Here is a 27,078-nt window from a genome sequence, read left to right on the forward strand (position 1 = left end):
CGCCATCCACGGAGACTGCGAGGCCTACGACACGCGGACAGACCGGTGGCACATGGTGGCGTCCATGTCCACACGGCGGGCTCGCGTTGGAGTGGCTGCCATCGGGAACCGGCTGTATGCCGTGGGCGGGTAAGGCGGGCACGGCAGGGTGGGCGGGTGCCGGGCCCCCCGCGGCAGACGGACCCACCTCCCTCTCTGTCCCACCCTCGACCCCGCAGCTACGACGGGACGTCTGACCTGGCCACCGTGGAGTCCTACGACCCCGTCACCAACGTCTGGCAGCCCGAGGTCTCCATGGGCACCCGGCGCAGCTGCCTGGGCGTAGCCGCCCTCCACGGGCTCCTGTACGCCGCCGGTGGCTACGACGGGGCCTCCTGCCTCAACAGGTAGGGACGCCGCAGTCAGCGCCGGACCCGGCCATTGACCGCGGTCACGTATTACGCACCTACTATGGGCCCGGCACCGAGTCAGACACTAGCGCAGTGATTCCCAAAGTGGGCGCCATCGCCCCCTGCTGGGTGCTGCAGCGATCCAGGGAGGCGGCGATGGCCGCAGGTGCATTTATCTTTCCTATTCATTGCTATTAAAATTTAAAAAATTAATTTCCAGGGGGCTAAGTCATATTTTTTCTGGAAAGGGGGCGGCAGGCCAGAAAAGTTTGGGAACCCCTGCGGGTGTGAAGGCAGAAACAAAACCATCCCTTCCCTCAAGGAGGCTACGCGGGGGAGAGGAAGGGGCAGAATGCCACGTGGAGAAATAGACCCATTTTTATATAAATTTATCAGACCTCTTTTATATCTTTAAACACTTAGCTTTAGTCTCATTTAAATTTTACCTGTAAGTGACATACTGTCAATATCAACCTATTATTAATTTAATATTACGAATAATATAGCCTTTAACTTTTAAGTTTCAGTTCACTTTAAATTTTGTTTCTATGTACACACACCTGCGCCAGATAAATGGCAGGACAGGTAGGTGAGCCTGGAGTCAGGAACGCTCCTCTTCTTGAGTTCAAATCCAGCCGCAGACACTTACTAGCTGCATGACTTTGAGTGTCACTTCACCCCATCAGCCTCTGTTTCCTCCTCTGTAAAATGAGCTGCAGAAGGAAATGGCCAACTAGCTGTGACTCTGGGCAAGTCACTTCACCCCGTTGGCCTCCATTTCCTCCTCTGGAAATAGCCAACTCCTCTGGGATCTCTGCCAGGAAAACCCCAAACGGGGTCCTGAAAAATCAGCCGTGCCTAAAGAGGATTTGGGGTGGGGGTGACTGACCACCAGGTGCACCCACAGCGGCTTCCTGAAGGGGCTCTGCTGAGTTTCGATGGGGGGACCTTGGAATTCCAAGAGGGGGAAAGGAAGACGTCTTGGCTTCTGGGAATGGAAGGTGCCAGCAGAGTCAGAACGTCATCTGCAGGGAAGAGCACGATGGCCACTTTGGCCTGATAGACCAAGGAGCGCCGTCAGAGGGGTCTGGAGAGTCCAACGGGAGCCGCACTGTGGAGGATGAACAATGCCCCCCCCCAAAGGTCTTGGGGTCTGATCTTCGAGGTTAGCGGAGGCCGATGGAGCTTGCCAAACGGGGGAGTGGCGTGGTGGGATCCAGCCTTTAGGAAGATCCCCCTGGCAGCTGTGTGGAGGAAGGCTTGGAAAGGTGGAGAGACTGAAGACCAAGAGAGCCACGAGGAGTCTCTTGGAAGAAGCCACGAGAGGAAGGAGGAAAGGGAAGGGAATAAGCATCCATGAAGCACTTTACAAATGATGTCTCACTCGATCCTCACCACAGCCTTGGGAGGGAGTGCTCTTTGGTATCCCCATTTTACAGGTGAGGACACTGAGGCAGACAGGTGGCGGGACTCACCCAAGGTCACACAACGACTAAGTGTCTGCAGCTGGACTTGAACTGACCCCAGGCCTAGTGTCTCCATCCTCAGAGGGGATAAAGAACTAATTTTGTGAACAGAGAAGGAGCTAGAAGGTATTTTGAAGGTAGAAGTGATGAGATTTGGCAGCTGATTGAAGAGGGAGGGTAAGAAAGAGGCCATAGAGGATGACTCTTGACAGATAGAGAAGAATGCAGGGAAGGACCATGGATTTGGGACATCTAGTTGGAGATGTCCACCAGGCGTTTGTAGATGCCCAACTGGGGCTGGATGTGGAGATTTGAAGGTCACTGAATCTCTGTTTGCCTCTGTTTACTCAACTGGAAAATGGGGCTAATACTAGCACTTCCCTCCTAAGGTAGTTGTGAGGATAGTTAGCCCATAGTAGGCACTCAATAAATGCTTATTCCCTTCCCCCTTCTAGGAGTTTGACTGTGAAAAGAAGAAGCGCTTTGAAGGTTAGCTTGGAGGTAATGGCCAGGTCAAATGAGAGCTTTGTAAAGCTGGGGAGACCCGGACAAGTTTGAGGGGAGCAGAGAAGGAGCCAGGAGGTAGGGAGCAATTGGAGATTTTTATAGAGTATGGAGAGCGGGGCAGTTGGGTGGAGAAGACAGGGTTCGAGGGCCCACGTCAGAAGGGTTGGCCTTGCCCAAGAGAAGGACCCCCCCATCCATAGTGGTGGGTGAATGATGTCCAGAGGTTTTGATGCCTGAGGCCTCTATTTTCTCAGTCAAGGATGAGGAGGTCCTCAGTGGAGGACTGTGGGATGAGAGAAGAGAAGGTTTAGAACAGCTGCTGCTCTCCAGGAATGTTGAGAGAATCCAGGAAGTAGTAAAAGGGGCCTGGGGCCCGGAGCCATCTCAAGGAAAGACCCTAGGAGGCTAGCCCTGTCCCCCAGCTTTCTTCCCCTCACGCCCGGGGACCCCTTCTCAGCCTGTTCTTCCCCCCCCAACCTTCCCTTCCTCCAGACTTACCAAACTTTGTCAAGAGACAGACCCAACCTGTTCCCATCCCTAGCATCTCCCTTGGGGCTTCAGCGGAACCTTGGGGACCCTCTCCTATCTATCCCTCTCTATTCTCCAGGCCCTTCTGGCCTCCCTTCTCCCACTCATTCATTCAACAGGCATTTTAAAAGAATTAAGAATTAATAATATCTAGTATTGACATAAAGCTTTAAGATAGACAAAGTTCTTTACCTGTTAACTTATCTGTAGGTGCTGTTATAGCCCCATTTTACAGATAAGGAAACCAAGGCAAACAGAGCTTAAGTGCCTCGCTCAGGGTCATGTAGCCAATAAGTGTCCGAAGCTCTATTTGAACTCAAGTCTTCCAGGCACCCATGCCCAAAATTGAACTCTTCTTCTTTCCCTCAACCCTCCCTGCTTCCACTTCCCTACTTCTAGAGAGAGTGACACCAATCTCACAGTCCCCAACAGCTCACCACCTGGGAGTCCTCCTGGATTCCTCACTTTCTCTTACCCGCCATATCCAATATGGCACTCTGGTTGGTCCATTTCACTCCATAGCTACCCCCCCTAGTATTTTTCCGGGGTGCTTCATTCAGACCCCACCCCATGCCTTGCCTGGGGACTTAGTACTTCAGACAGGATGTCGCAATGCCCTGCCAGGCTTTCCTAAAGAGAACCTGGGAGACACCCAGTATCTGGATTAAACCTGGGAGTCTGTCTTTAATTGGTTTCAGGAGACACCCAGCACCACCTCAGGAGGACCCTCAGAGTCCAGGGGGACATCCTAAGATCCCGAGGCCCCACCTGTCGAGGGGGGGTCCTGTTAGCCTGTCCCCACCATGTAGTAAGTGAGGTATACTTTCATTCATTCATTCATTGAGGACTTCTTAATACTTATCAATCCCTGATTAATTTATCTGATGCTTCTTTTATACCTAGAACTTGTTAGACTTAATTTCCTTTTTTAACTAGAACTAATTTTTAGAACTTTTTTAGATAAGACTTTTTAAAACTAGGACTCATTTTTAGAACTAGAACTTTTTAAACTTAGAACTAATTAGACATTTTCTTTTTTAACTAGAACTAATTTTTAGAACTTTTTTAGACTAGACTTTTTTTTAACTAGAACTCATTTTTAGAACTAGAACTTTTTTAACCTAGGACTAATTAGACTTATTTTCTTTTTTAAAACCCTGGAACTAGGGGACAGTGAGGTGGTTTGGTGGATTGAGAGCCAGGCTTGGAATTGGGGGGGGGAGGAACTAAAGCAAAAAGGGTGAAGTGATTTGCCCAGGGTCGAATAGTTAGTCTGAGGCCAGATTTGAACCCAGGACCTCCCATCTCCAGGCCTGGCTCTCTATCCACTGAGTCACGCCCCTGCCCCCTTCTGCTACCATCTTGTTCATCCTACACAAGTCCCACGTAGAAAAATAGTCTGTCTACTTCTTCTGTCTCTTATTCCCTTAGCCAGATGGCTTTTTCTCCTTCCCTATTCAGTATTCTCCCACATGGCAGGAAGGGAAAGATCCTGGTGCCATAGACATGTTGACACCCTCCTGCCTTCCTTTTCTTGCTAGAAGGAATTTCTCAGCTGTTTTAATAATTTTTTTTTCCCCACAAAGACTTGCCTTACCCTAAGATAAGATAAACATCTTACTATGTGTCAGGGCTGCTAGGTGGCACAGAAGAGGCAGGAAGACCTAAATTCAAATCTGACCTCAGATACTTCCTAGCTGTGTGACCCTGGACAAGTCACTTAACCTTGTTTGCCATCATTTCCCCATCTGTAAAATGAGCTGGAAAAGGAAATGGCAGACCACTCCAATATCTGCCAAGAAAACCCTGTTGGCCTCAGTTTCCTTCTCTGCAAAACAATCTAGAGAAGGAAATGGTAGACCACTCCAGTATCTGCCTAGAAAACCCTGCTGACCTCAGTTTCCTCATTGGTAAAACAGAAAGAAATGGCAGACCGCTCCAGTAACTCTGCCAAGAATACCCCAAATGAGATCACAAAAGAGTTGGACATCACTGAACAACAACAAATACCTTGAGATCTCCAGAGAGCAAAGATTTGAAGGGAATGAAACAATAACATGTGTCAGGCACACTCCATCTCTCAGCTCCGGACATTCTCTCTGGCTGTTGTCCATGCCTGAAAAGCTCTCCTTCCTCCCCTCCAACTCTCTGGCTTCCTTTAAGTCTCAACTAAAATCCCCCCCTTCTCCAAGAAGTCTTCCCCAACCCCCTCTTCATCGCAGGGCCTTCTCGCTTTTAATTATTTACTATTTGTCCAGTGTCTACCTTGCTTTCACACGCGTGTGTGTGTGTGTGTGTGTGTATAATATGCATGTGTATATATTTACATATTGTGTGTACTTACATAATATGTGTGTATATATTTATAGATATATAATATGTGTGTATGTTGTCTATCTATATGTAGATATAGATATGTTTCTGTGCTGTCCCCAATTAGATTGGAAGCTTTTTGAGGGCAAGAGCTGTCTTTTGTCTCTTTTGTGTTCCAACACTTAGCAGAATGCCTGACATATAGGAGGCACTTTAATAAATGTTGATTGATTGATTGATTGCTAAACCCCAGGGATACACATGAGAAACAAAGATAGACAGCCCTGCCCTCAAAGAGCCCACAGTCTGCTAGGGCGAGGGGGAGTGCCAGAGGTCTGATGGTGATAATGGAGTCAAAACTAAGCAGAGCCGCCGATAGTGAGTGAAGAGAGTGAAGAGAGGCTAATCTATGAAGCGAGGAAATGTGTGCTCCTCCCTCTAGCCCAGAGAAGCAATTAATGGTACTCATGAGGTGTGAGTAGCAAAACTGAACTAATCATGGTGATGAGTTTCCTGGTGAAGTGAATTCCCTCCCAGGGTGGTGAAGGAAGGCTTTTTGTTTTGTTTTTTGGTAGCATGGGTGGGAATCAGCCAGCTGGCCAGAGAAGAGCTCCAAACTTGGAATCAGAAAGTCCTGAGTTCAAAGTGGGCAAGTCACCTTTCCTTTGTGAGCCTCAGTTTCCTCATCTGTAAAATTGAGGGCTAGAATCAGTGGCCCCAAAGGTCCTTCTAGCTGTAGCATTTCCCATGAAGCTGGGCTGGTACCCTGGTGCCCATTTCATCCTTGCTCCATCTCTATGTAGTAAAGTTATTTCCTTTTCCATTCTAAACATCATCTACCCAAGAGGCCAACACCTTAATGTTGTTGTGGGGTCATTTTCAGACACATCAGACCCCTTTGGGGGGTTTCTTGACAGAAATGCTAGAGCAGTTTACCATTTCCTTCTCCAGCTCATTTGACAGAAGAGAAGGCTGAGGTCCACAGGGCTAAGTGACTTGTCCAGGGTCACACAGCTAAGGAAGTGTTTGAGGTCAGTTTTGAATTATGGAAGATGAGTCTCCCTGACTCCAGGCTCTATCCCCCCCAACTGCCTCCAACACTTTAATAACCATCAACCAAAAAACCCCCCAAACAAACAAATAAGCCAACCCAAAAGCGTAAAGCCTTTAGGTGGAGTTTACCCAGAAAGAAATTGAGAAACAACAAGCAAAGAAAATGTCCTTCTCTCCCCTCTGTGTCCCATTTTTCCAGGCCTGTCTGAAGTTCCTTTCTCCCAGTCTAGACATAGTTCTTTTTTTCCTTTCTCACTATATTTGTAGCCATATGTGTATTTAATTTTAATTCTGCTAATCTCGCTTTAGGTCATTTCACATAAATCCTGCCCTATTTCTTCATGCATCATAGTTGCCATTTTTATGACCTTGTAATATTTCATTCCATCCATATTCCATAATGTCTTTAGCCATTCCCCAGTTGTTGCGCCCATACTTTGTTCCCATTTGTTTATTTTGCAATTATAATGAGAGTAATTAGGAAGATTTTTTTTTAAGACACAGGCCCCCTTTTTTCCTTTTTGTAGTATTTTTGGGCTAAAGTACTAGCAATGGAGCCACTCAGTTTGAAAGAGGCAACCAATTCTATGAGTCATGGTAGATTGCTGTTCAAACCATTGACACCAACTAGCAGTACCACCAACAGTGTAGTAGAGTACCTGTCTCCCCACCGTCCCACGATTTTATCCTTTTGAAGGGGGATTTTTTTTCTGTCATTGAAGAGGATGAAAGGTTGTATCTTAAGTGATGAAAATTGCTTTGACACTTAAGTCAAATTAGGATCCTTCTGGGTGGAAGAGTGGAAAGGCTGTTGGCTTCCATCCCTGGCTGTTGACCTAGCTATGTGACCTTATACAAGTCACTTCTCTCTGGGTCTCAGTTTCCTCATCTGTAAAATGAGTTGGACTAGATAATCCCTAATGCGGATAGCAAAACAATAGTACACTGGGAGCATCTCATCCCGATGACTCTCAGGGGCTTAAACTCAGTGTCCTGTTCCTTGAAGCCTCCCCTCTTCCTTCTCACTGACCACCTCCGCAACCTTCCACCTACAGTGCTGAGCGGTATGATCCCTTGACGGGCACTTGGACATCCATAGCAGCCATGAGTACCCGGCGGAGATATGTCCGTGTGGCCACGCTTGGTGAGTAGCCCAGAGCCCGAACCCCAACATCTTCATTGCCTTTACCCCCTTTCCTCCAGTTGACCCCAGGTCCCAGGGGTCTCTTCCCCTTCCCCGGGACTCCCCTAGTGGCTTCCGATGACACCCATGCCAAAGTGACTGTCTCCCACAGATGGGAATCTCTATGCTGTGGGCGGCTATGACAGCTCCTCCCATCTGGCTACTGTGGAAAAATACGAACCCCAGGTACCGTTCCTCTTCCCTCCTCCCCGAGTACCATCATCCCCTCGCCCCTATTTCTGGGTCCCCTCAGGTATTGCACCTGCCCATTGCTTCGTACCCCAGTGGTGGAATCACCCTGCCCAGGACTCATTGCTGGTCCTGCTCCGGCCCCCTCCTTTACCTTTGAGATGAAGGGTGCTAGGAAAAAGGTTTTAGGGCTCCCCCTTGATCTTGAAAACCTACTTCCAAGTATCCTCATCCCCCCTCCCCAGGAATCCCCCTTCCCCTTTCCCCCCTCCTTCTACTTAATCCTTTCTGCTCCTTGCTTTCTCCCTACCAGAAAAATGATAGAGGACCAGGAGGGAGGGTGTCCTGAGTTGGGGGATGCCTGGTGCCCCCCACATGTTCCCAGCCTCTCCATGTCCCCCAGGTGAACACGTGGACGCCGATCGCTACCATGCTGAGCAGGCGCAGCTCAGCGGGCGTGGCTGTGTTAGAGGGGGCCCTCTATGTGGCTGGGGGCAATGATGGCACCAGTTGCCTCAACTCCGTGGAGAGATACAGCCCCAAGGCCAACGCGTGGGAGAGTGTGGCACCCATGAACATCCGCAGGTAGGTTCCCTGGGCTCTGGGACCCTCCTCTGCCTCCCCTGGGCTTTCCTCCCAACCCTTAGCCAACTGGTGGCTGCCACAGGGCAGCCTGTAGCTCAGCTCCCTGAGTGAGCCTCCCCCTGTCCCCCCACCCCCCGCATCAGGAGTCACGAGTTCTTTGTCTACCCTGTTCAGTTTGTGCCTCAGTTTCTCCAAATGCTGTCACTTTGAGAGCAGCGAGACCCCTCGATTCATCTAGAATCCGTAACGTGTGTATGTCGGTCGTAAGGCGGAGGCACCGAGGGGCTTGCCCAGGCCCGGCTCTGTCCATCCTCTCTCTGCCCCCCTCCCCTCTGGCTCCTTCCCCATGGCACCATCTTGTGGCTTCCCCCAGGAGCACTCACGATCTGGTGGCCATGGACGGATGGTTGTACGCGGTCGGCGGGAACGACGGGAGCTCCAGCCTGAACTCCATCGAGAAGTACAACCCTCGCACCAATAAGTGGGTGGCCGCCTCCTGCATGTTCACCCGTCGGAGCAGCGTGGGGGTGGCCATCCTGGAGCTCCTGAACTTCCCCCCACCCTCCTCGCCTACGCTCTCCGTGTCCTCCACCAGCCTCTGACCTGGCCAGCCGAGCCCCTCAGGGACCCCAGGAGCAGGCCCCGAGCTCTAGACAGCCAGGCTCTGAGGGGGCCCTGGCCTGGAGACACAGAGACCCCAAAGGAGACGGAGGCCCCCATCCCCGGGGCGCGGGTCCTCCCCACCGGGCCTGTCTGTCTCTTGCAGATGCCTTAATGCTCCCCCGTCCCAGGAAGGGAGGAGGAGGGGGCAGCTCCTGCCTCGCACGTGGAGGCTCAGAGCAGCCACAGACCCTGGGCTCGGCCTCTAGCCTCCCTCCCCTCCCTGCTCCTGGGGCCTGGGGCCTCGCCCCGGAGCACTGTCTGCGTCTGCCCATGTTCGTCTATTTATGTATTTATTATTATTTATGAGACGTCCCAGCCATCTCCCGCCCCTTTTATATCCTCGATCTCCCCCGGCACCGGAGGAAGTGGAGGGTCCTTCGGGAGCCGAGCCCCAGGTTCGCTGTCCCCTCAGTGGGATTGGTGAGGACGGTCGGGGCCCTCCCCAGACAGGCACCGAGAGACAGACAGACAGCGCCATGCAGGAGACGCAGGGACAGCCTTGGCCAAGGCACCGAAGGCCCGAAGGAGACGCCCAAGAAGGGAGCAGAGAAGAGCGGAGGGACACCCTGGAGCTCCGATGGAGCGCACAGACCCGAGAGACAGGCCCAAAGCTCAGCCTTGGAAATGGGAGCCGGCGGCCTGGGACCACTCATCCCCTGTCGTTTCTGTGCAGTGTCGTCTGTTCCCCTGAATGATGCACTGAGCTGGACATACGCACACACATCCCTGTGCACCCCAGGCATACGTGTGGACGCTGCCACCAACATACATGCCTTCATGCACTTAAACACGCACAGCAATATGAGCCTACCTGACTAATAAAGGTTCTTGTACACAACCTGAGGCGCCCCTTCTTTCCTCCAGGGGGGGTCCTGAGGCCGGCCTGGCCTCTGTTTCCCCAGCATGGAGGGTGGGCGGGGTGCGGGGAGATCCCGGTGAGGGGTGTTACCTGGAGCCCAGACCCCCCTCGGCACCCCCTTCCCAGTCACCCATGATTCAGAGGCTGAGGCAACCCAGGTGGAAACAGGAAACAGCCTGCTGCTAGCCGAGCTTCCCCCCCCCTGCACCCCCGCAGCATCTTGGGGGCTGCTCCAGCCACACTGGAAGGGGAAGGCAGCCGCTCAGGGCCCCTCCCCCGGGGAAGGCAGAGAGGGGTGGGTGCCCCGCCCCGCCGCAAAACTGGGCTGAGGGCAGCGGTGCCCTCTGACCTCAGCGGCCGCTCCTTCCCTACCTCTCCCGGCGGGCTGCTCAAGGTCTCAATCCCAGGAGGCGGGGCGGGGCGGGGCGAGCCGAGCTCAGGAGCTCTTCCCCCAGCAGGAAAGTGGCTACTCAGACCTAGCTTGGGCTCAACCAGCTCGCGACAAGCGGCCGAGCCAGGTGCGCCCAAGGGTGCCGGGCAGAAGCGCTCGCTGAGAACCTCAGGGCCCCCCCCAGATTCCTGACTTCGGCTCTCAAGCCCTTCACCATGGGCAATGCCAACTGTGTCCCCCAGGCTCCCGCCCGCTTCCGAGCCTCCTTCTCCAGGAAATCCTCGCTGAAAGGCAAAAAGTAAGGCGGCGGTGCAGGAGGGATGGGGTCCGAGCAGGCTGCCCGGGGAGGGCTTAGGCATGGAGCCGGGGGAGGGGAGCGGCCAGCGGGGCCCAGAGCCGGGGGGGGGGCGCTCCTCTGAGCCTTCCCTCCGTCTCCCCCCAGAGAGGACAGCATTAGACGGCGCGGGGGCCTCTTTGGAAGCGAGAGCAGCCAAGATGGGGACACCAAGGAGGCCAACAAGATCCTTTACTACATCCCCGGGACGGTGAGAGCCCGCGCGGAGGGAGAGGGAGGGAGTGCGGCATCCCGAGCAACTTGTGTGTGTGTGTGTGTGTGTGTGTGTGTGTGTCTGTATGTGTGTCAGCGAGTGTGCGTGTGTGTGTGCGCGCGCGCTTGTACTGGTGTGCGTGCGGTCCGCACCCAGCGATTTCCTGGGCCGGGGCTGCCCATCTTCCCCCCTCACCCCCCCCCACCCCACCCCGGGCCGGCCAGAAGCCGGGCCCCACCCTCCGGCACCTCGACGGCCGGCCCGAAAGTCTCCGCAGACAGCGAAACTGGCGAGAGTCAGGAACTGAGTCAGTGTGCAGGGAGGAGGGGGGGAGGAGGAAAGGAGTGGGGGACAGGGGGAGGGGGAGGGGCCTCCATCCCAGCCCTGACTCCAGGCGAACTCCTCCGAGAAGGCTCCCTGGCTTCCTCCCCCACCCGAAACTGCGGGGGAAACCCCTTACACCAACCTGTCTCTCTGCCTCCGCTTCCATCCACCTGAGTGTCATGGACTTGGGGCAAGGAGTGGAGGAGGATTTCAGAGCAGGCTTTCAGCCCCAGGTTCAGGTGTAGACCGACCCCCTCCCCACTGCACCCCCACCCCCAGGCCAACCAGACAGCAGTGCCCGAGAGGCAGCTTCATATAGAGAACTGGATTGGAGCTTAGTCCTGCCGATGGGTGACTTTTCCAAGGTCTCACAGGACCGAAGGGGCGAGGGATTTGAACCTGCCCCCCCCACACTTGGAATTCACCCTCTTTGGACCAATCTCTTCTTTGACTAGTTACCTTTGTGGTCCTGAGCTTCTGGGTTCCTCTTCTGCAAAATGGGGGTGGGGAGGCGCTGGGTCAGTTGACCTCGGAGGTCCCCCTCCCCGCAGTAAACATCTAGGATCCTGAAGACCCTAAAGGAGGTGGGGAGAGGCCAAGAGGAAGCTGGGGAAGCCCAAGTCTCCCTTGAATGGCCCCAAAAAGCCAAGACATCATCTGAGCCAATCTCAGCCCCTTCCCATTTGACAGAGGAGAAACCTTGGACCCTGGGATGGGCTGTCATGTGCTCAAGGTCTCTGAGTCAGGACTAGAACCCAGCTCTCCCTTCTACTCTTGGCCCTGACCCCCCCTGGCTCAAAGGGACCTGAAGAGTGGGGTCAGGGAAGCCATCAGCCTCCCTGACTGGGTAGCCTCCTTCCATCTAACTGGAGCCCTTCTTGCTGCAGCTTAAGCCCACTGGCTGGGTGTGCCCAGAGGGCCTGGGGGCTGCCTTCCCTGCAGGTGGCCAGTGGGGTCTCCAGATCTGTCTGTCAGGAAGTGGGCCAGGCTCTGGGCTCCCCTCCTCTTTCTGTGCTATGATTCTTGGTCTCAGACCATCGGGGGTCTTGGGCCAGAAATTCCAGCCTCTTCTCTCTCCCAGCCCCATGTATGCCCTCCATACAGGCCTACCCAGCTCTACCAGGGGGGCAGTAGGAAGAAGTCCTTCCCCCCCCACCAAGGGGCACCTCAGAGCCTGGGCACCTTCTACCTAGAAATATTTGAGGAAGGGGAAGGGCAACCTTCTGAGGTGGGTCACAGGCCTGGCAGAGTAGCCAGTGAAGCCTCAGGCCACCCTCATCCCTTCTATTAATAGCCCCCTGTCATCAGATAGTCCCCGAAGCAGGGGGTGCTGATCCTGCAGAAACAGAAGGGGGGCATTACCAGGCATCCAGGTCACCTTCTGATTGGAGCAGGAGCCTCTCATTTTGGAAGCCAGGACTCCTGGGTCCAGCCCCATAGATTCTGGGGGTGGGAGAGATGACCACTTAGGGGCAGGCCCAGATGGGAGGCCCCACATAACCCTGCTCTTTGGGCGTCCCAGCAGTCTGCTGCGATAGGGCAATGTGGCCGTGGCCTGAGAAGTGGCTAAGCTGTGTCAGATTCTCCAACAACCTTCCCTAGACAGGTTCTCTCTGTGAAAAGAGAGCAAGGAAAGCTCTGCTGGCTACATTCCACCAAGCCCATTACTAAAACTGCTGCTGTAGTTTGTATCTGGGTTCCACTGCCACGTTCCATTTAAGAATCTGGGGTCCATGGACAGCTTACATGGTAGAGTCTATGGCCTACTTTCAGGCAGGTCCCCAGGGCTTTAAGCCAGTTCCCACGGGGAGTGGGAGGCCCCACCCAAGGATGGGAGGGCCAGGGAAGCCAGCCCTGGTGTCTGTCTGCCCTTCCACATTCCCTGGGATTGCCCAAGCAAAGGGGAGGCTCTGGCAACAGGCAAGGCATCAGGCCCAAAGCCAGTGCCCTGGGTTGCAACATGCCTCATCTAGCTACCTCACCCAATGCATGGGATTGATGAGGAGAGGGCCCCCGGACCCCCATATTCCAGCCCCGGGCCACTTTCCCAAGGATCTCTTTTTCCCAGGCCTGATTCCAATGTGTGACTGTATACATATGTATTTCTTTGTGACCATACATATATGTGTGTGTGAGTGAATACATTTATATCTGTATGGCCATCATTTATAATTTGAACTTTCAAAGGCTCATATATCTAGAGTGGAAAGGGACCACAGGGACCACCTTCTAGTCCAACCCCCTCGTTTTTACAGATGAAGAAATCGAGGCCCACTTCTAGAGGGGAAGTGATTTACCCAAAGAAGTAAATGGCAGCATCAGAATTCTGTGTGAATCTATCTGTGTGATTATGTTTGTCTATGCATGGCTGTATCTATGTGGGGGTCTGTGGATATGTGGCCTAACTGTGTGTGGAGATCGGGTGATACAATGTGGAAAGAGCTCTGGGTTTGAGGGGGTAGGGGCGGTGTTCAGATTCTAGTTCTCCCTCCCACTAGGACCTTATGCAAGTTACATCCCCTTACTGGGCCTCAGTGTGCTCATCTAAAAAAAAATGGGATGATTGGGTGGCACAGTTTCTAAGACCTCTTCTAACCTTGATCCCATGGTCTGTGACTATGTCTGAATGGTTAGAAAAATCTGTATTTCTTTGTATTTGCCCACGTCTCTAGGTTATCAGACGACACGATATTTGTAAAGCACTTAGCACAGTAGCTGGCACACAGTAGGCACCTAATCGATGCTGATTCCTTCCCCCCTTGCCCTCCTCCCACGAAGATATGTGTTTGTGATTGTGTGGGCCCGGGTTTGTGTGGGGTTCCTGATTGGGCTTTGCTGGAGTGTGTGGGAGGAGCTGTTTGCTAGATCAGATCTCTGGATATTTGTCTTCTGAATTGGGGCTGGATTCTGTATCTTCAGGGAATCCCTTCCCACCATGCGTGCCCTTGGCCATGCTGGGTCCATTTCTTGGCCTGCTTTGGACTATGTCCCCCAGACCACTTCTACAGGCTGGTCTCTCTATATCTGTTTGGGGAAAAGGGGTCTGTCTCCTCTTCTGGCCACACTGCTCCTGGCCTAAGCTCCTGGATCATACCCTCCTCCAGGACATTCCGGGCCCAGAAAGTCACAAGGAAAATGCAGACCAACCCTTCTTCAGCGTGTTCAAGAAGGGCCGGCGGAAAATGCCAGTGAGGAATCTTGGGAAGATTGTCCATTATTCCAAGGTCAAATTTAAGTTCCAGCACTGCCCGGTGAGTCCCAGCTGGAGGTCAGGAATGGGCCCCAGAACAAGGGTGGCAGGAGGGGTCCCCAAGATTAGGTGTGAGAAACCCATCCCCCCATTTCCAAGAGGGCCAGTAAGAAAGAGAGGACTCCCAGATGAACTCCTGACCCTCAGGGGCCAACGCCTCAAGTTCATAGCCAGGCAGAGAAAGGGCTCCATTAGAATTCTGACCAACCCTAGGTTAAGATCTCAAACTCAGTGACTTTGGGTTAGGAAAGAAACTTATAGCCAATAGACTGCCCTCCACCTCCATTGCCACCCTGTTACAGACTCTGACCCCTCTCAGTACCCTAGATAAACAGAGCCTTCCTCTCCCCACAGGACATCAGCGATTGCTACCTGGAACTGTTTCCCTCCTGTCTGTACTTTCAGGCCCATGGCTCTAGTGGCTTTACCTACCAAGTAAGTAATGATTGGTAGCACCCAACCTGGGACCTCTTCCCCTAAGAGCCAGCTCAGTATCTGGACAGAGGTGGAAAGGGCCCAGGAGCAGGCTTCCTTGGGCCCTGACTGTGCCAGGCCAAGCCAGCACTGCAGAACTCTGGGAACTATGCCTTTTCCACAAGGGTGGGTCCTCCATGAGGTACGAGCAAGGGTGTGAGACTACCTGGGGGAGCCAAAGCCTTGTTGGCCTTCTAGCCTCAATTCAAAACCCATCTAGGACTGGACAGGGTCCCTTCCTGTCTACAAGGTGGTCAAAAAGGGACTCTGCCCAAATTCACACAGGATTGGAATGTCCAATGGTAAAATTTAAAGCTAGATCTTCTGATTCTAGCTAGAACTAGGGCTCATTCCATCCTGCTACATGGCCTCTCAAAACGAGGACTATTTAAGCACAGACTGTGTAGGAGGCTCTGTACTAGGTCCTGGGTGGACAGGGACAAAGATAACTAGTCTCTCCCCTCAAAGAGCTTACACTCTATAGCCTTTTAGCTCCTACCCAGACCGAATGCCTCCTTCCTTGGCCCTCATCACCTCTTGGGACTGCCCCTGCCAATGTCCATGCCTCTTCCTGCTGCCCCTGGCATTCACTGAGGGCAACTTTCCAGTTTTCCGGACTGGTTGTGATGCCAAGAAAGCAGGGTCTTAATCCATCTTTGGCCAAAGCCTCAAAGTTACCTGCAAGGAATGGAATTGACCTGTCCCACTGATTGCTAATTATAATTAGATATAAATTGGGGAAAAGAGAATTTTCCCTGGCCCTGACCTCACCCCCTCCCCAAGACTGCCAAGTCTTCCCCCCCCCTCTCCCTGTCCTCCCGGTGCCCCTCAAAAGACAGCCCTTTGGGGAGGGAGATGGAGGTTCAGTCTCTATTCCTCAGTTCCTTCCTAGGGGTGCCAGGACCCTAGGCCCCTCCCTCCTAATCCAATCTGGATCCCTACAGGGCCTGCTGCCATTGACTGAGCTGGTCATTTCTAGGCTAGACCTAGAAGGGGAAAATGCCTTCCAGATCACAGGTAAGGGAGAGCGTCCATGCCTTCGAGATTACAGGAGGCAGGCGTCATTTGGGGAGCATTTTATCTGAAGCCCCTGGTAGTGAGCCCCGTCCCATCTGAGTCCAATAATCTACCACCTTCCCCTTGGTCTAGGCCTGTTGTCCTGGGCCAGGAAGTGTGATATTGGAAATTTGGGGCAGTTAGACTAAATCTTTTTTTTTTTTTTAAACCCTCACCTTCTGTCTTGGAATCAATACTGTGTATTGGCTCCAAGGCAGAAGAGTGGTAAGGGTAGGCAATGGGGTCAAGTGACTTGCCCAGGGTCACACAGACAGGAGGTGCCTGAGGCCAGATTTGAACCCAGGACCTCCTGTCTCTAGGCTTGGCTCTCAATACACTGAGCTACCCAGCTGCCCCCTGACTAAATCTTAATAGGCACATGACTTCATTTTTTCTAAATGGCTTTCAATAAACCCTTTGAAACCATATTTTTAATTCTGTCTCTCTATATTAATTTTATTTGTTACATTAAAGAGCTTAGGGCCACTGATCCAGGGGCAGAACTGGGACACCCCTGGGTGGGGTGATAACTTGGCAAATGAGGTCTTGACTAAAGCCACCCACTGGGGTGGTAGATAACTTGGGACACCTGAGCTGGGATATTGAATGGAAACACCGGGTGGACCAGTGCTTCCCAAGCTTTTTTGGCCTGCTGCCCCCTTTCCAGAAAAAATATGACTTAGCCCCCTGGAAATTAACTTTTTAAATTTTAATAGCAATTAATAGGAAAGATAAATTCGCCTGTGGCCATCACCGCCTTCCTGGATCGCTGCAGCACCCACCAGGGGGCGGTGGCACCCACTTTGGGAACCACTTGGGTGGACGGTGGTAGGTGGGAATGCTGGGAGGGCAGTAGCCTAGTGACCAGGAGGGACCTGGGTCTTCAGAAGGAAACTGAGCAGGAGGTTACTGCGAAGGGCCATGGCTGGGGCACTTCCCTTGGGTGGATGGCAGAGAGGCTGTGGGGAGAGGGACAGGGCGTTGGCCTTGGTGCTGACCTGGGCGCTAATGGATCCAGGCTGGTGGAGACTTCTCTGGGATTTAGTGGCCAAAGGGAGGACTTGGGCGCTGGCCGAGGTCCTGACCAGGAGTTACTGCTACTGATTGGGGATGTAGACTAAGACACTGGCTCAGGCACTGACCACACAGAGATCCCCCTGGCTGGCCTCTAGGGACCAGAGGCACCGACCTGAGTCCTGGACAAGGCAGCACACCCAGGGGAGGCTGTTCAGTTTACCAGATGGACCCTCAGTGACCCATGGAGGCTGGAGGCACTGGCCAGGGAGCTGAGCAGCGGAAGCTGTTTGAAAGCCACCTTGGTTCCCCCAGGAACCCCAGAGGAGTTGAGGCTGCCTGTGGAGCCTCCTTCTGGGCCCCGAGGCTGGTGATTGATGTTCTCTCTTCCAGGCAGGCAGGAAATGAGCAGCTGGGTGGGGCAGGCCTGGAAACACAAGGAGGGTTGGGCAGCTAGTTGGAGGAGGAAGGGGCCAGAGAAGGAGCCCATGGGCCAGAGGAGGGGCTGAGGAGCTGCGGGGAAGGTTGGCTGACCCAGACTGACCAGCGACCTCCCCCTCTCTCCGTCTCCCAAGGCCCCCTGCCCTCTCCTCTTCTGGTCTTCTGTCCCGATGAGGCGGAGCTCCGTCGATGGCTCTATCATCTGGAGAAGCAGATGGACCTGGCAAGGGTGGCCCAGTGCCCGCTCCCGTTCCTGGTTAGTGCCTCCTGTCAGCATCCCTCCTCTCCTTCCTTGCCTCTCCTCTGAGAAAAAGCCTAGCTTCCAGGAATAGGGAAGTGATCTTGCGCTGTACTCTGCCCTCCTCTGACCTTATCTAAAGGCTTGTGTACATTCCCAGGTGCCATAGATTAAGCTGGGGAATGTCCAGAGATGGCGCAGCTGCTGAAGAGGGGTCTTTAGCCTGAGTCACAGGAGAATCAGCTGAAAGATCTGGGCATACTCAGCCTGGAGAAGAGAAAGTCCAGGGAGTGAGTCAGAGCTCCCTTTAAGTGGCGGAAGTCCGTCCTGGCTTCTTTGCCTTCATCCTGGACTCGGGAGCAGCAGGTGGAAGTGAAAAAAGGCTCATCTAGGCTCAACACCCTGGAGGTGAAAGCCAGGCCTCAGTGGGCCAGGCTGCCCAGGGCGACCGTGAGATCCCCCTTCCTGGAGGTCTTTAAGGCCTCAGGGGCGAGACAACCACACTGGGGTACGCAGCAGGAAAGAGGGCCACCGAGGCTCCTCTCTACCCTCCAGGCTAACCGGCTCTCCCCATCTCTGTCCCCAAGAATCCTCTAGAGGAGAGCCATCGCTGCCCTCTCCCGTGGGCCCTCAAGCACTACCCAGTTCATCACTGGGAAGGAACCAAGAGAGAGGCTCTGGGAGATGTGGTCTGTGCCTCCCGAGTGAAAATGCAGCATCTGCCCTCCCAGGTGGGAATGAGGGCAAGTGGGGGGCGTGGAGGGGCCAGGGAAGGAGGGGGGAAGAAAAGGAGGAAAAGCTGGAGTGTGGAGAGGAGAAAAGGGCTGGGTAGGATGGAAAGGGCACGAGGGTAAGGGAGGAAGGGCACTGACCGCCTTCTCTCCCCACCCCCTGCCCCACCACATGCATGTAGGATAAAGCTCTGAGCTAGCTGAGGTCCTTCATGAACCCCAAATCACCTTCTAATTTTCTCTGACCTCTCAGGAGCAGTATGACCGGATTCTGGTCCTCTACCCATCCACACTGATCATCCTGTCAGAGGACTCAGATGGATTGACCTTCAAGGTAGGCCTAACTCCCACCCCATCCACCAAAGGGACTCCGATGCCCGTGGGCATTCCCTCTCCCGGCTGTGCCCCTTACAGTCATACGAGGTGACCTTTCTCTAGGCCTGTGAAAACATTTTCTATCCACTCTCCAGTTGGAGCCTTCCTACCACCCAATGAGGCAGGACTGCAGCTATTATCCCCATCTTTCAGATGAGAAAACTGAGATTCTAGAATCTTCCCAGATCACACCCCCATCTGGGTTTTCTGCCTGTCCCCCTCCCCTCTAGAACCAGGTTGGCGGGTGAGGCTGGGGGGAGTCATTCAAGTTGAAAACCAGAATTTCAAGACTGGTCTGGGGAAGGGAGGCTCCCGCCAGGCCTCTTGTTTGTCTGCCTTCCCTGGGCCCAGGCTTGTGTGGAGTCCCTGCCAGATGGGAGCTGCCCCTGGTCTGCGGAGGGGTGGGCTTGTGCCACCTCCCTCTCCCAGATGGGGTCACCGGGTTTCTGGTGATTCATCCCCTCCCCTCCCTCCCTCCCTCCTTCCTGGAGGAAGACAACAAAGAAAGGATTAACCCATGGCATGAAGGATTAAGTTTAGCTATCCAGGACTTCCTGTCCAGATGAGTAAAACCCTGGGCCAAGGCCCGGGAGAAGGCAAGGGCAAAGGATTCTTCCCTTTTGGGTGGCACACAGTGAGAGAACTCCCTTGGCATTCCCGGACAGGTAAGACTTGCCCAGGAAAGGGGGAGGGCAGCTAGGTGGCACCATCCTGAAGACCTGGGTCCAAAGCTGGCCTCAGACACTTCCTAACTGTGTGACCCTGGACAAGTCATTTAACCCCCCTGGCCTAGCCCTTGCCCTCCTGTCTTAGAGCTGTTATGAAGCCGGAAAGGAAGGATGGGGTCAACGGCCCACATGGATCCTTTAGTCTCAGCAGCTTTCCCAGCGGCTCAGTGTCCCAGACGGTGTCCGGAGCCGAGCCGGCCTCCCTTAAAATGACTCCGAATGGCCCTGCCCAGTTGTATGGAGATCTGCAAAAACGCTTCCTTCCCCCAAATCCTCTCGGGGGACCCTCCCCCAGACCCTCATGTCCCATCTTACAGATGAGGGAGCCGAGGCTGGGAGAGATTCCACGTGGTCGGCCCCAGGGACGCAAAGCTAGTGGGCATCTGAGGCTCGGCCTTGCCCCACCTGACCCTCCTACTAATATCGGTCCTCTCTCAGGCTAAGAGCTAGCCTTGATGTAGGGCGGCCAGGTAGCACCGTGGATAATGGGTAGGACCTGGAATCCGGAAGATCTGAGTTCAAATCCAGCTTCAGACACCTACTGGGTGACCCCAAGCAAGTCACTTCCCCTTGTTGGCCTCAGTTTCCTCATCTGTCAAATGAGCTGGAGAAGGAAATGGCCAACCGCTCCACTCTCTTTGCCAAGAAAACCCCAGAAGGGGTTCCGAAGAGTCAGACCCGAATGAACAACATCAAAAGCATTTTAAATGTCGTACTTGAAGGCTTCCAAAGCATGTTGTGAATGTAGAACAACCCTTTCCAAATAGGTGCTCTTATCCCCATTTTACAGATGAGGAAACTGAGGAAGGTTTAGGATTACTTTGTGACTCCAGATCCAGAACTCTGCCGTGATATCGCCCAGTTAACGATGGCCGCATGCCATGATAATATGGCATAATGATGACCGCTGGCCACAAGCAGCTCTTTCAAAAGCCCGGCCCTACCTTCCATGGTAGCATTAATCCAGCGTCTAAGGCGGGAGGCTGGAGCTAGCCCGTGGGGGTCCTTGTCTCCGTCCTCTTGTTATTGGCTTTCCATCCTGGCAAGGGCTGTAAGAAGGGCGAAGGGTAGGCCATGGGGGTTCAGTGACTGGCCCAGGAAGGGTCTGAGGTCCCCCATCTCTAGGCCTGGCTCTCAATCCACTGAGCCCCCCAGCTGGCCCCCTCATCCCCATTCTAAGGCAGAAGAGCGTAAGGGCTAGGCAGTGGGGGGTCAGTGACTTGCCCAGGGTCACAAATGACTTAGAATGAGGCTTAGTTGAGATATTTGGCCTTCACCCCTGCCTCTCCCCCACTTTACCTGGAGAGAAATGGGAGGGACCCTCTACTGCCCTTGCCACCCTCCCGATGGACTTAACGATGCCCCTTGTCTCCCCTCAGGGGGAGCTCCCGCTCAGTGCCGTCCAGCTCAACTTTGAGGAGAGCGAGAAACAGATCCGGTCCTTCCTGATAGAGGGTTGGTGAACCCTGGGAGTGTGGGGGTGGGACTGAGGGGGGCGTGGGGGGTGGGACGGAGGGCCCAGAGACCCTCGGGCGCCCCTCGCAGCCTGATCCCTCTGCCCGGCACCTTCCCCAGGTGTCCCCAGCTGCGGTCTCTGACCCCATCCCTGCCCCTGTCCTTCTGGGCCCATAGTTATAATGAGTGGAGACTGAGTCATCCTTCCTCTCCCATTGAGCAAGGGAGGGAGTGGGGGGGCGGCAGGCAAGCTGGGGCCAGGGCAGGAAGGAATCTCAGTGGGATCAGCCGGGTGGGTGACATTCTTGCTTGGGGTGGACCTTGTCTCTCTGGCTGCTGGCTGCCCCTGCCTGTGTCTTGTGGGTTTGCCCTGGACTGAGGGGGCAGCCTGGACACTCCCGAGCGCCCCTCCTTAGATGGAGGGGGGTCAGGAGATCAGAGGTCATTCCTGGGCTCACCCTTCTCAGGGAGGCCTAGATGAGGGGCTCAGATCAGTCTGGGGGCAGCTGCCCCCCCCCTAGTTTTGAGGGGCTTCTTAACCTGAGGAAATGGGCTCCTGGAGTCACAAGCTGTTGTTCGGGCTCTGCAGAGGGCCCAGGCAGAGAATCACTTTGCCCCGGGCTGGTCTCAGGATAAAGGGACTCCCCCACCCCAAGGGAGGGAAGAGAATAGGGACCCCAGAAATAGCCCGTGTTGTGTGTGCCAACGCCATAGGCCACCTCATCAATACCATCCGAGTGTTCTGTGCCAGCTATGAGGACTACCAAGACTGGATGCTTTGTTTTCGGGCTGTCCGACTCAAAAGAGGGGGTTCGTCTACCCGCTCGGGCTCCGAGGGCTTCCCGGGGCCACGGCCGCCCCTTCCCATACAGGTGAGAGGGAAAGAGCAGCCGGGGTGTCGTGGGATGGGGCTGGGCTCGATTTGTTCCGTCTTTGTATTCTCACTGCCTAACGTCGTCTTCTAGCTTTGGCCAGACGAGGGTCAGTGGAGATCTGTGGGCCCTGGTTGAGCAGGATGGGGGGTGGGAATTATGGGGGGACCATTTGTCCTTTCTGGGACCAGTCTAACTCCGTGCCACTTGGCGCAGTTCTCAGTCAGTGGGCGAGGATCCCTCACCTCGGATGGCCGGACCAACTCCTGGGCATCCACGGGACTCCAGACCACCTCCTCCCACACCAGCGGCTCTCTCCCTGACCACCCCATGCTGCCAGAGAGCTACCCCGCGGGAGCGGACAGCACCTCCCAGAAGGACCATGTGAGTGGCACAGGCAAGGGCAGGACCTAATCGGGCAGACCACTTCAGTGGCTGTTGGGATTCTGGGAGTGGGGAGGGTTCCCGGGTGCCTGAGTAGTTTTGGGGGGTTAGGGGTTCAGGTAGAAAGGTCTAGTTAGATCTGAGGTGGGTACGGTTGTCTGAGAGCTGAGGCTGCCCACATTCCCCTAAGCAAATTCTCTGTCCCCATCTGCCAGCCTGGCCAGGACTGGGGGGTCAGCCGGGCCTTGGCAACAGGGCTCTCCTTGTTCCTGAGCCCTCGGGGCTGGGGCCGTGGAGCCTGGGACCGGCCATCCCCAGTAGGGTTTGGAGGATACCCAGCATTGTCCGTCTTTGTCCTTCCAGGGCCAGGCCAACCCCAGCAGCTCCAGCTTGGGAAGGCGTCGGGCAGAGCTGAGACGCAAGGGCAGTGGCCGTTCATCCAAGGGAAAAGGCGCCGGGCAGCCAAAAGGAGAGGGGCCAGTCATGAGGGCCCCCCTGCACCTGGACCTGGGCCTCACCAATGTAGGAGCCTCCCCCGGCCTTCAGCCCCTGGCCTTGGCCCTGTCTGCATTTCCCCTTATTCCTGGTTCTTCCTTATTTCCTTTAAAAAAAAAATCTTTATTTTATTTAAATAACAAATTTCCACCTAAGTTTTCCAAAGTCATACAATCCACACCGTCTCCCTCCCTTCTTCCCTCCCCCTCCCAGAGCTGACGAGCAATTGATCTGGGTCATACATGTATTATCACGGAAAACATATCTTCCTTGTTTCCCTGCCTTTGCTTGCCTCTCTCTCCCTGGCTGTCTGGCTCTCTAGATCTCTCTGTCTCCATCTTTCTTTTTTTTCCAATGGGGGTTAAGTGACTTGCCCAGGGTCACACAGCTGGGAAGTGTCTGAGGTCAGATTGGAACCCAGAACCTCCCATCTCTGGGCCTGGCTCTCTCTCCACTGAGCCACCCAGCTATCCCCTCTATCTATCTCTTTGTCTCTCTCTCTCCATTTGTCTCTCAATGTCTCCCTGGGTCTCTCCCCAAAACCCCATCTGGCCTATGTGTGTGGTCCTAGCTGGTAAGAGGGCTTCAGATAGCTGCCTTGTCACCTGGTCCCCCAGCCCAAGGCAAGTGGACGTCACCTTTTAGTAAAAGCCCTTATTTCCATCTTAGAATCAAGACTGGGTGTTGATTCCAAAGCAGAGGAGCACTAGGGGCTGGGTAATTGGGGATAAGTGACTTGCCCAGGGTCACACAGACAGGAGGTGTCTGAGGCCACATTTGAACCCAGAATCTCCCCATCTCCAGGCCTGGCTCTCTCTCCACTGAGCCATCCAGCTGCCCCCTGGACATCACTTCCAAGTTAGTCACCACCAAGCACGCTCACCCCCTCTCCTGCTTCCTCTGCAGCTAAACCGGAGGAGTCTAGAAGGCAGCGAGGAAGCGATGGCTGGCACCCCCGAGAAGCCCCACTCCCCGCTGTATGCTGACCCCTACACCCCAACCTCCACCACCCAGAACAAGATCAAAGACGTCAGTGACCTGGATGAGGTCAGTCCTCCGGGGAAACTGGGGAAGGTTCTGGTTAAACCTGATCTGATTCATGTTCAAAGCCCAAAGTCTGACTCAAGCCAGCTCCACTCCGTGCCTGCATCCCGAGGTCTTGGCTCGGGCCAGCTCTGGGGAGCCTCAAGGGCCATCTCCAAGCACATGGCGGGCGTCCCAGCAGCAGGATCTGATGGAGACTCTGTTGACTTTCCTCACAGTTCCTGGTGGCGGCCAAGAGTTGTGTGGGACAGGAACCACTGAGCACCTTCCCCACCGTCCCAGTCTCCGTCCCTGTCCCCGGCCCATCTCCCAGCTCTCGCCCCCTCCAGAAGAAGCCGGCCCATCAGCTCCGGGAGTCTCAAAGGCATCCAAGAGGCTCCTTCAAGGGCCGGGGATCGGGGCCACTGGAGACTTCCCGGCCCCGTCAGGTGAGTGCAGGCTCCCTGGAGAGGGTCCCTGGTGCTCCCCCGGAGCCGCAGCTTGGGAGCAATGCGGGAAGCTGGGCAAGGGAGCCGAGGGAGGGAAGCGAGGGGAGCCGGGCCGAGCCGGGCCTCCTTTCAGAGAGCTGCAGAACTTAGAGTGACGACGACGGACCTTAGGACATGGCATGCCAGAGCTAGAAGGAACCCCAGAACAGAGATTATCGGAACCCATAGGGCCCTTATACAGAGACTGCCAGAACTGAGAGCACCCTTAGAACACGGAATATTAGAACATTGAGGCCAGAGACTGTCAGGAGGAGAAGCCTTAGAACAGAACCTGGAAAGCAGCATATCAGAACTGTAGGGAACCTCCCTCTCCCTCCTCTATCTTTCTCTGCTCCTGTCTGTCTCTTTCTCTCCCTATCCTTCTCTCCTTCCCTACCTTCTTTTTTCTCCCTCCCTCCTCTCTCTTACTCCTTCTCCCTCCTCTTCCTCTCTCCTCCTCCTTTTCTCCTCCTCCTCTCTCCTCCTTCTCCCTCCTCCTCCTCTCTTCTCCTCCTGTCTTCCTCCTCCTCTCTCCTCCTCTCTCTTCCTCCTCTTCTCTCTTCCTCCTCCTCCCTCTTCCTCCTCCTCCTTCTCCTCCTCCTCCTTCTTCTTTTCTCTCTCTCTCTCCACCACCCACCCCCAAAAGACCCAGAGATAGAAAGTGAGTTTTCCCAAGACCATGCAAGTAATAACAATAATAATAATAATAATAGCTAGAATTTATTAAGAGCCTACTATGTGCCAAGGACTGTGCTAAGCCTTTTACAAGTATTGTTTCATTTTATCTTCACAACAACCCTAGGAGGTAGGTACTGTTATTAGATGAGAAAAATGAAGGCAAATCAAGTTTAAGTGACTTGCCTAAGGTCACATCACCAGTAAGTGTCTGGACCTGAACTTGGGTCTTCCTGACTCCAGGCCTAGCACTCTCTCCACTGTGTGGCCTGGCTGCTAGACATAAGAGTGCCTCAGTTTCCTGGTTTGGTTTCTCCCCAGGTCCAGGTCTCCCCATCAAAGGAAGGTTCCTCTGACCCTCAACTTCGACTTCCAGGTGAGCTCCCCCTGTGGGGGTCCCTATGAGCCTCTCTACCCCTTCGCCCTGGAGAGTGGGTTCTTCCTCCCATGCCTCAGGCATGCCAGCTCTCTCCCTTGGCAGCCCGGTGTGGCTGCCTCTCTTGTTCCCAGAAGCACCCCTGATCCCAGGTCATGAGGACCTCTGCTCCAGCTGGACTTTCCCTTTCCCCACACATAGAGAGACCTGAAGGCTCGAGGCCCAGCTTGACCCCTTGATCAGAGCAGCCCAACACCCTCCCTTGGTGCTCCCTTTACCTAAGAGCAGGGTCCTACCCGTCTTCCTACTACCTGCCCTCGCTCCTACCCCGACTGACAACTCAAGGTCTTTGCAGGTGGCGGCTCTCCCAGCAGGCAGAGTCACGAGCAGGGACGGCCCTCAGAACCCTCCAGTGGCCCGAGAGACTTCAGTTACGAAAACATCTGGGACAAGGCAGGGGCGCCTCCTTCTTCCCGACAAAAGTGGCATCGCTCCCCCGCGTCAGAGGCCGCAGGAAAGCTGTCTCAGTGGATCTGACCCAGCCTGGGTCTTCTGCCACTCCGAGCAGAGAGCACAAGGAAGCTAGGCGTCCTGGCTTCCTGCCCTACCTTGGTGCTACGCGCACGCCTCTCTGAATTTCTGGGGTCTGGACATCTCAACGCGCTTCTCTCCAGACCACCGAATGGCCGGGGACATGGCATCGGGGGTTCACACAGCTCGAGTCCCAAACAGTGCCCCCAGCCCCTGCCCATGAGTCCTGGGGAAGAGTGGGAGGAGGCGGCCAACGTCCTGCCCTCTGCCCCAGATTTGAGACTGCACAGATTTGGAGGCAGGACTTTGGGAGCGTACGTGCCATAGAACTCGGGCCCCGTCTTAGCTTTCTCTCTCTCCTGGCCACTGGGGCCTCGGGCATGAGGCCACCTCCAGGGAATGGTGATTCCAGATCTGGGCCCCTCCACAGGAAGTCCTTAAGTGGAGAGAGTGGGAGATCCACCCCAGTAATGGCCGCTGTTGTGATCCTAGTCCTCTGGCGACATTTCCCATCTCTCCTCCTTTCCAAATCTGGCCTAGCAAGATGGCGGCCTACACCACTCTGGCGATCCTGCCAAACCAAATCTGGCCTGGCCCCCAGGGAAAGGGATCCCCAGTGTGGCTGACTGTGGGGACTCTCCTGTCCTTTCTGTTGTGGCAAGTGCCCGTCCCACCTCCCCTGTACCCCAAATCTGGGTCTTGTGCTGCCCCCTGGTGGCTATCCTGGGGATTCAAGCTGCCCCCAGCCAGCCAGAGAGGAAAATTAGAAGAGATGACATGAAGTATAGGTAGGGATGGGGAGGGAAGGGAAGAAGTCCAAGGGATCATAAGGTTCTCACTCGAGAGAGATGAGGAAGGCGGGTGACTTGGCCAAGGTCACACAAGCAGTAGTAGGATTTGAACCCAAGTCTTTTTTATAGCACAATACCCTGCCCCAGGAAAAGAAATCCCAGGGAATCTCATGGGAGGAAGGTGGAAAGGAGAAGGTGAGGGAGAAGAGAATCGCACACACATCCTACCCCTAATCTGAGACTCCTAGAGGAGCGGTCAGGGATGGTCATTGGGTAGTAGTGGTCAGGGAGAAATGGAAGTTGGAAGAGAGTGAGAGAGAGTGGACAGCAGGGGCTGGGAAGGGCGGTGAGCCCCTGACGAGGTCAGTGGGGAGCTGGGAAGTCCAGGAGGGCTGCCGTGTAATTAGTGGGAGGTGGTGACGGAGGGTGAAGAGTGAGGGTCATGGGTCAATGAGCAGTAAGTTAGTGGGAGGCAGCAAGCAGGCCTGAGGGTCACTGGAGAGCAGTAAAGGGGCCAGGGGGGCTGCCTGGCGGGGAGGGTTAAGTAAGGACAGGTTAGAGGACTCTGGAGACACTTCCCCCACACTCCATTGAGATGAGCCAGGACATCTCTGCTGGATGCACTTGTCCCTTGAATCAGAATGTAGGCAGGGCCACAAGATGGCTTCTGGGTAAAAAGCCAG

At 54.6% G+C, this 27,078-nt stretch overlaps 2 protein-coding genes across 2 annotated transcripts in view; both read left to right on the top strand.

The window, feature by feature from the left end:
* The window catches only part of KLHL17 (kelch like family member 17), an 18,900-nt gene extending 9,199 nt beyond the window's left edge, over positions 1-9,701 (top strand). Inside the window, exons 3-8 of the mRNA XM_044668623.1 lie at positions 15-129; positions 219-386; positions 7,312-7,400; positions 7,552-7,625; positions 8,032-8,213; positions 8,587-9,701. Of these exons, the coding sequence (XP_044524558.1) occupies positions 15-129; positions 219-386; positions 7,312-7,400; positions 7,552-7,625; positions 8,032-8,213; positions 8,587-8,815 (857 nt within the window). The 3' untranslated portion in view covers positions 8,816-9,701. The remainder of the gene's footprint in view (positions 1-14; positions 130-218; positions 387-7,311; positions 7,401-7,551; positions 7,626-8,031; positions 8,214-8,586) is intronic.
* A 640-nt stretch (positions 9,702-10,341) lies between these two features.
* On the top strand, positions 10,342-25,610 carry PLEKHN1 (pleckstrin homology domain containing N1). Its single transcript, XM_044668625.1, has 16 exons — positions 10,342-10,424; positions 10,569-10,671; positions 14,103-14,249; positions 14,603-14,683; positions 15,667-15,739; positions 17,368-17,489; positions 18,059-18,202; positions 18,456-18,536; positions 20,685-20,760; positions 21,475-21,632; positions 21,849-22,016; positions 22,380-22,538; positions 23,418-23,558; positions 23,774-23,983; positions 25,019-25,073; positions 25,429-25,610. Exons 1-16 carry the CDS (start codon positions 10,342-10,344, stop codon positions 25,608-25,610), a joined length of 1,983 nt encoding a protein of 660 aa, XP_044524560.1.
* The last annotated feature ends 1,468 nt before the right edge of the window (positions 25,611-27,078 follow it).

The sequence above is a fragment of the Gracilinanus agilis genome, chromosome 3 (assembly GCF_016433145.1).
Source record: "Gracilinanus agilis isolate LMUSP501 chromosome 3, AgileGrace, whole genome shotgun sequence".
NCBI lineage: Eukaryota > Metazoa > Chordata > Mammalia > Didelphimorphia > Didelphidae > Gracilinanus > Gracilinanus agilis.